This window comes from Balearica regulorum, chromosome 16, assembly GCF_011004875.1.
Source record: "Balearica regulorum gibbericeps isolate bBalReg1 chromosome 16, bBalReg1.pri, whole genome shotgun sequence".
Lineage (NCBI taxonomy): Eukaryota > Metazoa > Chordata > Aves > Gruiformes > Gruidae > Balearica > Balearica regulorum.
In genome coordinates this window covers 3,873,963-3,887,177 of record NC_046199.1, presented here as the reverse complement: position 1 = coordinate 3,887,177, position 13,215 = coordinate 3,873,963, and the positions used below count along the sequence as shown (strand labels likewise).

The 13,215-nt window shown below is 43.6% G+C and overlaps 1 protein-coding gene across 2 annotated transcripts in view; it reads right to left on the bottom strand.

Moving 5' to 3' along the window:
• Positions 1-568: 568 nt before the first annotated feature.
• The window catches only part of PTPRT (protein tyrosine phosphatase receptor type T), a 469,086-nt gene continuing 456,439 nt past the window's right edge, over positions 569-13,215 (bottom strand). For both annotated transcript variants that reach the window (XM_075768624.1, XM_075768623.1), the window contains 4 exons: positions 11,416-11,541; positions 9,852-10,015; positions 9,144-9,279; positions 569-8,407 (listed from right to left, as the gene is read on the bottom strand). In XM_075768624.1, coding sequence (XP_075624739.1) covers positions 8,354-8,407; positions 9,144-9,279; positions 9,852-10,015; positions 11,416-11,541 — 480 coding nt within the window. In that variant the 3' untranslated portion in view covers positions 569-8,353. The remainder of the gene's footprint in view (positions 8,408-9,143; positions 9,280-9,851; positions 10,016-11,415; positions 11,542-13,215) is intronic.

Sequence of the window (13,215 nt, the reverse complement as noted above, 5' to 3'; positions counted from 1 at the left end):
TGAATTGGAGGGCAAGCACTGCCAGTCTGGCTGTTGATAAACAAGGGTAGGAGACCAGAAGATGGCAGCCTGCTGGTAAATGTGTGAAAATATTCGCTACCAACACCCATATCCTACCTTCGGGTTTGGCACGCAACATCTGCACAAAAAAACCCTCGTGTGTCTGCCTGTAGAAAACACCAGAAAAATCTCAGTAACGTACTAGTAATCGCTATTCAGGACTTGAAGACCAAGGAAACAATGTACTAACATCCGTTAGAAGAAAAACATTACAAAAATACACTTTGCTCTAACCCATGCTGTTAAGACTATAACTTTCCAAAATACTTAGCTCGCATACACAGGCTTTCTGAGAGGACTGACTCAAAATCTGCAGCCAGACTGAAGTGCCCGGTGAATTCTCTTTGCTCCTCCTGAATGACAATCATGATGCAAAGCCAGCTGCCCATCACTGTGACAAGAAGCTGGTCTTGGTTTTTTCCATGCAATCACCCCATCGTTTCTAGCAGTACTACTTGCAATCCATCGTCCCCTCTAAGTGCAAAGAAAAAGCACAAGGACAAGAGTCTCTTAGTAAAACATTAATCTCAGATCACAGATTTATTTTATGGATTTGCAACACAGCCCATATTACAAACATTGTCTGGGAACATTTACAAGAATAAATAAGATGGACTCGCAGTTGTAAAAAAAAGATTACACTTCACTGTAATGTACAGTCAAAAAATATATCTGATATTCATTGACTTGACATTATTTACCTTCCTTCTTTTAAGCTAGAAAGAAAAGACACTGAATGCACAGTGTTGAGATTTTTGTATTTATATTTTTTCCTTTTTTTTTTTTTTATACGTGCTTTATCTATCAAACATCCAAACTGTACAAGTGAGTTTCACCAGTAATCCATAAAGGCCAAAGGGGGGAGGAGACGGGGGAGGGCGGGGGGAGCAGAATCGCGACAGCAGAGACTAGCTCTCATGCAGCACTCCTCCCCGCTGGCAAAACGCATCCAGGGAGCTGGAACAGGACGCTGCCGGTCCGGACGCAGCCACAGCGTTGCCGTGGGAAGTAGTGACAAGTCTGGCAACAAGGGATGCTAGTACGTTTTCATTTCAACAGGATTGGCGCGGGGTGGGGCTGGGAAGGAGGTGAAGGAGATTAAATCAGTATGGGAGGGAATTTTGTCCGTGTGGTGAGTCAGTAGGGGTTAAAGGATGTGTTATGGATATAGCTCAAACTTTTGGCATAGAAGTACAGCGTTTAAGTGCTGGAGATGTAAGAAAGGGCTAGAGGGGTGATGAGGGGATAATGCCAGGTCTGTTCCAGGTACGGGACAGTCCAGCACATGAAGTCTGGTTAGATTTTCAGCAATGCAAACACCTGACCATCACTTGTCCTGGGGAGTCTTGTTAGAGTGTCGAAATTCATGAAAGCTTGTAAAGTGCTGGCCACACACCTAATTCCCAAAACCGCACTCCTTTCCGTAATTTCACACAAATAGGATTTCCCGGAGGTCCCCACTGAAAGATGATGTACTCACACAAGGAAAGGAATCTCCATAGTGCAACACGTTTGAGGTACCTCACAAAGTCCCCCAAAATAGTAGCGTCTCAGGATACCAGATCTCCCAGTGAAAAATATCTCCGCCAAAACACTGTCATTCTGCAACGAGCACCTCCAATAAAGCAACCGCTATGCTGCTGGAAACCTACATACAGAAAATCAGGACTGGTCCCCAAGTTTACACCTAGAGTGTACCTTCACCTCGCAACAAGCAAATCCTCGCTCCAGACAAATTGGTGTGGACTGGCTCATGTTTATACTGCTCGGAAACAGTTCATGCAGAACTGAGTTGTAAGAAAAACATTTAGGTTGGTCTTTTCTCCTTTCATTCTTTCCACCAGGAAACACTATGGGAACACCAGCATCTGTCATCCAGTCTGCTGCATTATTTTGGTTTTTTTTTAAGGCTCAGGTTGAAAACAGAATAGTGGTGAAAGATCTGTTGCACGCACTGGGATGAGGAGGGAAAGGCTAATTTAGGTCTCCAGTGTTTTTGCAAACTGAAAAAGCTGCCAGGTTTTCACAATTCTGCTAGTCCAACATGAAACCGTAGGATATTCTGAGTATAGTTTCTTTTTTACAAGGGAGGCTTTTAAAATATTTTAATACAGCAAATAAAGATTCTAGACTAGAGGTCACTGGAAGTCAGTAAGTTTTTTTCTTTCTTCCTTCCATCACACTCAGTACCACCAGGATTTGGTCTTGATGTATGAAAACGTATGATTTTGCTTGACTGCTATAGCAAATTGTACGTTCTTCAAGTATGTATATGGGGAAGATGACTGATACCTTTTCCAAGTCAACGAACAGATAAGACATGGTAGATTTTCCTAGTGGTCCTTGCCAAAGCTGCAGAAAGTGGCCTTCGCTTGCTATGCTGTTGGCTCACCCTCGATGAAAGAAGAGCTATAGGTATTTTTGGGAACGGGGAAAGGAAGAGCGCTTGCATTTCAATTGTATACTGTGTATGTATGGCTATAGAAGACTGCGATCTAAATAAATAGGAACACAGGAGGGTTAACAGAATCCTTATCACTTCTGGCTCCCTGACTTCAATTAGCTGGCTCCCCCGGTTTCTACTCCTGAAAAGGTTTGTGCGGAGAAGATGCAGTAGTTTGTTCTATCAATTCATAGCCTCCTAGGAGGTATACTACATTTTTGACCCACAGGCAGTGATTACGTTGAAGAACTTTTGCCACACGCCCATCTTTATATTCCTAGCAAACTGAAGTTAACTGAAGTCGGTACACTACAGACAAATGAAAGAATCTCAAACGAAAATGCAGCAGGCCTACACCAAGTTCTTGAGATGTCCTTTGCACTGGCTGGAGATACCATAAAGCTAGTTGTGCTACCAATGTAATGGAGTTGATTGTTTAAATTTATTACAGGACAATGAAGATTTCTGAGTGGAACATTTCCACTGCATTGCACATCTAGGACTGTGGCAGGCCTGTGTGCTGCTCTGTGATGACTTGTTACGAATTCTGCAAGTGTGACAGATAGACGCACCTCGTGTTTGAAGATTCCTCTCTCAAGCAAATCTACTTTCATCTTTGTCCCTCAGGATTTATTCCCTCTGTTACACTCTGTCTGCTCCATCTCCATAGAGCTCCACAGCGTGGAACGTGGCATTACCTGTTTTTTATGATCTTGGCATGAACTCAGAAGAGTCAGAAAGATATAAGAGCAACTGTGCAAGAATGAGAGACAGATCAAAGTGCAAGTTTCCTACCTGTTTCAGGACTCCATTTAATCTGCCTTCTCCTCCAATGTTTGGTTTCTCCCAGAGGAAATTTCTTCTCCTTCCCTTCTCTTCCAGATGGCAATCGGTCTAACTGCCTTCTGAATCGCCTGCTGCAGGAGTCTCTCTCCTTTCTCTGACTCTACAGCACATCAAGAGCAGTGACCTCCGTCCCTGGCTTGAGATTCCCAGAGGAAATCCCACAGACTACTTCTAAAGGGCCTGTGAAGAGTAAATGGAGAAACAGGTCTACCATCTGCAGGGTTAAATCTACTACTGAGGGGCCTATACATTGCCACTGGACATTTTCTTACAGGGAGTTTACACGTTGGAAACTACTGACACACAAATACGCGCTTCTCTACAGAAAAGCTTTGGGATTCCCTCCTGTACCCTACAGAGATCCAGGGACCAGACGGATTAGGGGTCACAGGCATTTCCCAAAATCTCTGTCTGCCTTTCGGGGGTTACCTGGCCATTCTTCAAACATGTGTGCACATGAGCAGGAGTGCCGAGGTACTGAAACTGCGATTTGATTTGGGGGTAAAGCCCACAAAAGCTTTTCAATGCATGTAGAAGTCTTTCAGTACTAAGTGCCTGTTGCCCGTGGACCAAAATGGACAACTCTAGCTCACATAAATGGCTAAAATGTTAATAAATTAAGAGAGACCCACCAGTGCATTAATAAAACTGGCTGGAGCTGAGCATGGCAAAGGCAGACATAGTTCTGTGCAAACCTGTTAAAGAATTTCAATCACACATTGAAATGCCTCCCTACTAACCAAAGTCCAGAGGATTTCCTGATCAGAGAATACCAGTTATTTCAATCTGCAGACATAAATAAAATCACCAAACTCCCATTTGCTTGCTTGCCACCAGAGGTCCTGATTCAGTTACCTTCACATCCACTGTACTCCCTTGCACAGTCTCTTAGCTTTACATTACTAAATGAGTACCTCAAGTCTATTTACGGGAGGTCAAATGCCTTTTTCCTTACAGGTTAGAGCCAGCACAGGACACAGCTCCTGCAGAGATTTTAATTAAAAAAAACGCAAATCCACAAACCACCACCAAACACACACAAAACTAAAAAGAAGAAAAGAAAAGATTAACACCTACTGTACCATTTCGGGGTTTTGGTCTATCTCTTTCCTGGACACAAGTCAGGGTCTTCCTTCTCCAGCAGCCAGCCTAGATAGCTCTGGAATTCTCTGCTTCAATTACAACCCTTAATAATTTAAGATGTCAGTTACTCCCTGTATGAGACAGTCACCCCTGAACCACCCTTCTTTACCTCCTTCTAGTTCCCTGTATTTCAGAATACACTTTAGACCAATACTATACTACTAATAAACAGTGCATGAAGGATGTCTGAATGGGGATAGGTTTATCTTCATTATGACCATTCAAACATTGCCAATATCCTGTTTTTCCAGCCTAAAATTCTGTCATTGAGGAATTCACCTTTTCTACCGTACATTATCGCTTTCCATCCACAGCAGGGGATGCTTAGGTTGGAAAGCTTGCCCTGACTATTAATCCTTTCAGGAATGAGAAACCCTTTTATCTCATCTCATAATTTCTCTCTTTCCCAGCGAAAACAAACCCATCACCCATAATCGTGCTTCAAACACATTACCTATTTTGCTATACGCTGTTCTCTAGGGTTTAAACAGCCTCTAGGTAATAAGGTTATCTCAAGGGAGCTTCTCTTTCCACACTATTCCCTTCATCATTAATTCACATTCAACATATACGCGTCGTGCAGTGAGGACCAGCATAAAGACCCCTGAGCCAACACGGACTGGAGCTGGGTCAGTCCCCCCCAAACGCAACGTAACTGCGTGACGATACAACAGGTTGGCAACATAATCTGTAGAGTTTGCTGAGCATCCTTCCCACGGATTGTAGGCTGGAGATTAGAAGAAGGCTGAGATGCCACATAATAAACTATGACTAACAGTCGGGCTGTGGTAACCAACATTTGCATTAAACTTGTTCCTTGCAAATACAAGATAAAATTTAGCTTAAATATCTTTCCCTGCAGTGTATGCTCACGTCACTTTGCATTTGCAGAGGGCTAAAAGCACACGGTGAGTTGCTGTGGGACAGTCGATATATGCGCCTGACCCTGTCATAGCATTTTTCATACCATAAAACCACATTCAAACATACCTCAAGACCTCGAACGACTCCACTGCAAGTGCTATTCTGCTCTGCCCATCCAACACCTCCTTCTCTCCATGCACACATCCCTCCTATAGGCTTCTGGCTTTTTAATCCACTTTCCTTCATGCTCCTGTTAAGCCTTGAATTACCTCCTACACTTCCCATCTCAGTCGTATTGCCATTTCTTCTACCTCTCTATTCCTTTGATCCTGGCTGTCACCCTCAGCGCTTGCACTAGCCCTTCACTAACTCACGAGGGGGACCTAGTGCTATGCTAGTTCTCATGTAAAATTAACAGAATGCTAAATACTAATTAATATTTCCATAGTATCCACAGGGAGTGATTCTCTCTGGCTTTCTGGAGTTGACAAAGGCAGAAACACTTTGCTGGCTTCTGATTTCTTCCTACCTGGGCAGTTGTTGAAAAATCCCATTCTGGGATCTGGATTCCTCTTCCCTCCCCTTTGCTAATGGCTCCCAGCTCCTGACCTACACCATTACAGCAAGCTACCTCTAATCAAAACATTAATATTATGCCTTACTTCTTGTTTTTATCTCATAGTTTTGTTTTGCCTTCTATTTTCCGCAGAACTGTTTGTGTTGCTTAACAGCAAAAGAAAAAAATAAACCCAGTCGTTTCTTTCAGCAGATGCCAGACATCCACCTACAGCCCCAACAGGAACCGAAGGTGATTTCTCGCAGACAGCAGAAAGGACCAACTAGAAACCAAGCAAAGGCAACCATGAGGGGGATCGCACCGGTACTTTATGGCACACTGGCTACATCAGGGACAATAGGGTTCAAGTTCATTTAAGACCTTCACGATATTGAAGTCAAGAAGCCAAAGCTCCTTGGAAAGAACAGGAGCTGGGCAGTTCAGCATCCTATGCAAGCCCCTCCTCTGCTTAGCAGGAAGAGGATTATTGCTGTTCCAAGCATCCTTCCTTAGACTGTCGGAGGTCTTGGTAGAGATGACAACTACTGGGTCGGATGCTGGTGTGTTTGAGTCCGGAGTTGCTTTTATCAGATTTCATTTTTATCCTTCATTGTCAAGGCTAAGGTACAACTATTGAAAAAAGAATGACCATGAGGCAGAGGCGCCTTATGAATTTACAGAACTAGCAAAACGTTTTGAACTTGTGGCACACTCTGTGCCAGGCATTGACATGGCAGAGCTCCCGGCACCGTCTCCGAGTAGTTACCTGAGGGTGGAACACTACAGGGTGGTAAGAAAGTGGAGTTTCCTTAAACTTCTGTCTTTTAGCAAGTCTGCATTTGAAGAAACCTACATCTCCCAGAATCTAATTTACACACAGAGCACCTCGTATCCCTGCACCCTCAAGATAAATAAATGGCTAAATTGAAATACTGAATATTGTAAGGCCTTGTTCCTTCAATTATTTTTTTCTCCAAGATTACCTTGCAGACCTTAATGGATTAACTACTTAAACATACTCTTTCAGAAAAGCAATTTCTTAGCTGCTAAGAAGTCAGAACGAGATCCAGAACCATGGCAAAACACATCTGGTGTTTGTTTCAAAGAAGGAGAGTTGCACAGGCATTTTTGCAGAACAAAACAAAAGCTGTTTTGCTTAAGAAGGAAAGTTGCTGCGCTGGTCTAACACTTTTCTTAACACATGTCAGTATAGGTTTCTGTGTATGTACGTCACCTTTCCTGCAGCTTGGATGGGTTACCATTTTGAAGCTTGTAGGGCCTGGAAATCCGAATAAATCACTCAACTACATCTGACTGTACAACAGTTTGGAAATAGCGAGGAAATCTTGACCAAACCCAATTTGAAGATTACCTTCAGATTTTAAGCTCTTGAGCAGGAACCTTCTTTGTTGTCTGTTTGCACAGTGCCTAGTTCAGCAGGGTTCTGTTGTGACTAGGGGTCCTAAGTTCTACAGCAATACAAATAATAAATAAAAAATAATAATACATAGTATATGATCAAGAATACCTATGTTATACCCTGTTTTTCAAAGACACACTGCACCCCAGCAAATACTTGAAAAATGTGGTAACAAAGTTACCAAACTTGCAAGACAAATGCAATTTCTTTGATGCAAATATTTAATTTTAAAGGTTCAAGTGGCTGGGAAACTCATTAATGGTATTGCTTCACCAGCACTGAAATGAACACAGACCAGAGCGATGTAACGGTTCATGCACAGCCCCGGGAGTCTAGCAGGATCTGGGAGGAAACATCTGTGTAGAAGCCGAGGCAGTGAATCCATGAACAGCTTCTCATCTCCACCATCTATTTTCATGCTAAAAGGGACTAAATATGGGACGAGAATTCCAGTATTATTTTGTGTGTGTGTGTTGGCCTTTTTGTTTGGAAAAACAAGTAAAAGGAAACAGATAAAGTAGACAAATTCTAATGAAACATTTCATATATCCCCTATGGCTATCTCATTTTTCCCAAATGACTGCTGCATGAAATTAAAAAATTAAAGACTGGGATTGGAGAAAAAAAAAAAATAAATTAAAAAGAAGACATTGAAAAGAGAATTTCCTAAGGGTTTCATTCCTTCCCCACTCTGTGGCAAGGAGAGCAAAAATACAACCCAAAAGAGGAGAGAAGAAGTCAGAGAAGATTAGAAAGTCCAGTCTTTCAGCCTGTCTCCCATTTTGCTAATTTTTACAGAAGGTTATTTAAGAAGCGGTAGATGTTCTGATAGAAAGCAGGCAGCAGCAAACACAGGCATCGTCTCCTCCTTCCAGCGAGGTCTGTGCAGTCGCAGTCTCTTGCTCCGGGAAGGAGAGGTTTTCCTTCCCACACTTGTACTGCCTTCCAGTGTGGGAGAGGGGAGAAGCGTCTGCCAGCGATTGGGGTCTGGCATTTCGGAGGCTCCCCTCCCTCCTCTGGGCTAAAAGGAACTCAAGTATTCCAGTGCAACCTCATATACAAATTTATACTGTTCCTGAAAGAGAGAACAGAAATCAATGGCATTAGGGGACAGGTAAATTTTTTAGAGCTCATTCTACAAGCTGCCAAAAACGCCTCCGCCCTCTTTCTTACACCGTTTGGCAGGATCAGGCAAACATTAATTGAATTCCTATGTGATCCTGAACAAGCATGACTAAGAGATGGTATCGTCGATGGAAGAGAAAAACACTCAAAGAGACAGCCACAGTACGGACTATTCATTCTTTGCTTCCTGCCCTCATTGCACGCATTGCTTTTGAGGAAAGAATTCAGTGTGATCGATTGAGATGGTGAATTCAGGACAGTTTAATCTCCTCGGTTGCAGGGAGGAAGGCCTGGGGTTCGCACTGCTCCCCCTTCCTGGTCTCCAGGCACGTCACAGCATTAAGGACCGGGCTGCACGCATGCATGGGAGGACAAATCCCACTCCCTCCCCCCTGCCACGGTGACAGCTACTTGGGGTTTAACCTCCCGGAGGCAGCTGGGTGTGGGACACGTCGTTCATCACGCTGCCAGGGCAGCTGCTCCCTGGCTGCTCGAGGACAGAAGCAGCGGGACCAGAGGATTTATTGCATGTGCTAAAATGGGACTGGTTTTCCTTCTGACGGCTTTACATTGTGATTGTTCTTATTCATACTGAGCTAACCCATGGAATTTTTTTACCCATCCTAAAACTCACCCTGCACCCACTGGGTAGGGTGAGGAGCAGGGGGGAAAAAAAAAAAGCTTACCAGTGACTCCACCATGTTGGATTTGTTATTCCGTAACGTTTTCACTATGTGGAACACGTCAATGATATTTTGCTGCTGAATCATTTCACACACGCTGCAGATGGCACAGAAGGTGCCGCTGCGTCCCCCACCGTTCCTGGGCGCGGAAGAGAAGAGGCGACAGGTGAAATTATAGGCAAGGCTGAGGGGAGGGAGGGGAGCGCTGCGTACACAGCAGCTCACCCCCCACGTGCGCTGGGAGAGGCCTGTAACGTAAGGACTGGGTAAGGACGTTCAAGGGTTCGCGAGAGCCGAGAGCTGCAGCGCAGCGGACAGGGATGGACGGGCTAAGCCGACCCCCGGCGGTGCCGGACAGGGAGCCCCAGGGACCGCAGCGCTGCTCCAACTGCTCGGGGCTCACGCTGGCTCCGAGGTGGGAGTTGGACATGCGGCAGCGCTGCTTCGGTCCTGGCTGGGCTCCAGTCACGAGACCTACCTGCACGACAGCAAGTAGAGAGCTTTTTCAGCTACTCCCCACTGCAGTCAGTAAAATTTCTGGGCTAGGATGCCATAATGTAGCACAATATTCTACTTGAAGTGTGTTAGAAATGTAATTTAACTTCATTTTCCCCAGCTGAAGCCTGGCAAACCACCAAATTTCCAGATCCATAATCAGTCCTCTTCCGACAGCATTTTGTGAGGTTAGAGACATCTCCCAGCCCTACTTACAGGCAGTGGACAACGGTCCGTCCGTCTCTCCCATCGTACTGCTCCTGCCACTTCTCCAACCTTCTGACCACCTTCAGGAGGGAGCGTTTGGAAGGAGGGGTGTCCCTGTATGCTGGCCAGCCGATGTACTGCAGGTGCTGAACTATGCGATATCCATCCTGGGGCTAAAACAAAGAGTATTTTCAAGATGCTAAACAGAACGGGGCAGGAAGCAGAGCGACAGGGCAAGGCAGGGGACGCTGGTTACACGGCACCTTCCCCTCTGAACCTGACACCTGATGTTAACATCCTCCACCCTGGATACCTGCTGCTGTTGGGAAACAACAACTTGTCGGTAATCTGGATAACAATGATGACCTCAGATATTACAGAGCCAGGCACAAACGAGGTGCTGAGGATCCCTTGTTTTGTTTTCAGTAAGGAATAAAGTCTCACCAAACTGTATGAATAGATCAAATGTGTCTTTCCTGGTTGCCTGTGCTGGAGATTAGTTGTGCCATAAGAACTAAAGGCAAAAGCGGCCCTCAAAATATCTCTGGGGACTGTGGCAGCAAAGGATCCTCAAAAAGATTTTAGCAGCGTCCATTGGTGTGGAACACAGATGGGTGCAGAGAGCTGCGAGCTCACAGCATCCACCCTGCCAGCTATGTGTTTTACGAGCCAGGTCCATCCTGAGAGTCACAGGGCCCTACTCTTAGCAGCTATACAATTTCAGGGTTGTCCCTGGTTCAGAGGCAGCTGGCCTGGGATATAGGAAGGTGAATATCTAACTGATTTATCAATTTGTGCAGTTAGACCACAAAGTTCACTCTCTGCAATGCCACGACTGAATTGCTGCGCAGGCTCTGACCGCACAATCGGACACTGATGCGTTAAACAGCATGGAAATGTAATTTCTGGAGCCTGTTTCCATTTCTGATTGGAAAAAAATGAAAAAGGAACAAAAAAGGAGACATAATCAATCTGGGAAACAACTAATGAGAGAAAGATCCTCTACTGAAACCCTTTCCTGCAGCCGTGAAGTCGCATTGCCAGGGTCCAGCGTGCAGATAAACTTTGTTTCTATCATTTCAGCTGTCCTGGGGCTGAGGGATACAGACAAAGAGTTGCTTACAGAAATGGCAGTTGCTTATTTATAGGAAGAACAGTGGCAATTGGGAATCCCAGCCTAGCCAGTAAACATTGCATCTGTCTTCAGAGACACTGCATAGTAGTTGACAGATGGAGAGCTGCTGACACTATCCCAGTTTATTTCCAACGATGCTGATGGTTTTATATTGGCTACTAAGTGATTAATTGTTCTCAAATATACACAGAAAAATGCTTTCCATTCAAATACAGATTTTCAGCTCATATCATCCACTTTCAGCCAAGAGTCTTTTACCAATACAGTCTGATGCAATTAAATATTAATTAAAGGAAGTGGCTACCAGACTCTGCAGTGGAATTTTGTTCCTTGGTCAGATTCAGCATCTCTAAACCACAAGTCTTGGTTCTGCCTCTTCCTCATGCCCAACTATATTTTTGAGAATAAACAGGGAATCCGGTATTTCACTGATCTTACCCTGGCCATGTTGCAGATCCGGAATATCCGGTTGATGATATCTTCATCAATGTCTGCTGAAACAAACTCTACTTGAATCGGGCCATAACAACAGGATGTCTTCTCTGGCCAGTACTGCATGCAGAGCTGGAGAAAAACACCAAAAGAAACAGAAAGCACTGTAACTATTAACAAGGAAACACATGTTCAGCCTTCTTTCCTTTTGAATTTATAACCACCTCAAAATCCATAACCAATCTTGTATTACATGTATTTGCTTAGAGAAGACCTCCTTCTAGCTCAGTAAATGTTTTATATATCACAAATATAAAGAAAAAAAATATATTTTAGAAGCTTCACTTTGGGGTTTTTTTTTTTTTTTTTTCCCCCCTGTACGAACACAATCTGTAACTGATTGAATTTTGGGGTCTAAAGGTGCAGAAAAGGTGGCTGACAAATGAAGCTTCTGTAGGGGTATAGATCTAAAATGAACATTAAAAGATTAGTGTCTGTAGGTAAATTTAATAGGAACCACAGAGGTTTGGTGTTAATGAGGAAACAGTACAAGAAAATTAATCTTCATTGAAGCAAAATGGAACTTCTTTTTTTCTGTAAAATGAACTTTTTAGCTTTCTGATTGTACCAGCGAGCAGGGGAGGGAGAACGAGTTTGCTCTGAGAACAACAAGAGCAACTCTGATTTTAGGGTGAACCACAACTGAATCTCTGAAGTTTGTAAAGCAGGTAGGAAGTCTTTTTTCTTATGCTGATATTACCGAATTGAAAGTACAAAAAAAAAAAAAAAAAATTCCTATCCACACAAATTACAGTCTAAGTATTTCAAATCCATCTGGAAATAGATCACGGCGAGAAAATATTTTGCATGAGATCTCATTAGCAGTTTCTGCTGAGATTGTATTTCTTTCTATTTTTTTCTTCTTATTTTCAAGTGTAATTTTTTAGAAGTTTTGAAACCCCCAGATGCTCATTTGAACTTGATCTCAAGCTTTTCAAGTTCAATCATTGCCAGTAATAACGTCAAGCGTGTGCATGCTACCGCATTCATTCTGTATTCCTGTTATTCCTTTGATCATATGGGATTTAAATTGGGTGGGATATTCATGCAATCTTATGCATCTTTGCCCTTGTTAGTTTTTCAAGATTAAGCAAGCCAGCCAAGACCACATAAGCAAGTCCTCCTTTGAAGGTTGTCTTTACTCTTCATTCAGCCTTTCAAGCAGCCCACAGATCTCCTCGCAAAGCATCTGTCCACCAGGCAAGGAGATTTGAGCTGAGCAGGTGCTTTAGGAAACAACCTCAAGGCGCATTGGAAAGAAGAAAAAGATTAAACCTTTCCTTAATATTGAAAATCTGCTTTTCATAAAGCAGGTCTGTGACTGGCCATCTACTCAAACCCAAATGTACCTGTATGTACAGTGCTTAAAATTGTCTGCTATGTTCTCTGACCTCCACACGGTTTTACTTGCACCTTTTCCCTGCATAGTGGATTAAAGGTTTCACTTACCTATCTATCTTAACTCTTTTCCTCTCTACAGTTCAGGCACAGCTTTTATATAAGGAATTTTTGTATTTGTGTTCTACTCATGGAGATGGGTAACGCACTCCGCTCATGCACAGAAATACGGTATCTGCAGGCAACTGTACACCAACAGTTTCGTAGTGCTTAGGGTACAGCGCTTGGACTAGGCAATGAGGAGCAGGTAGATAATTACAGCATTGTCATATAATGACAGTGCAAGCACAACATCACTAAGTTTCCTTTTCAGAAACATCACTTTCACAACTGATCTCCGGGAGGGTA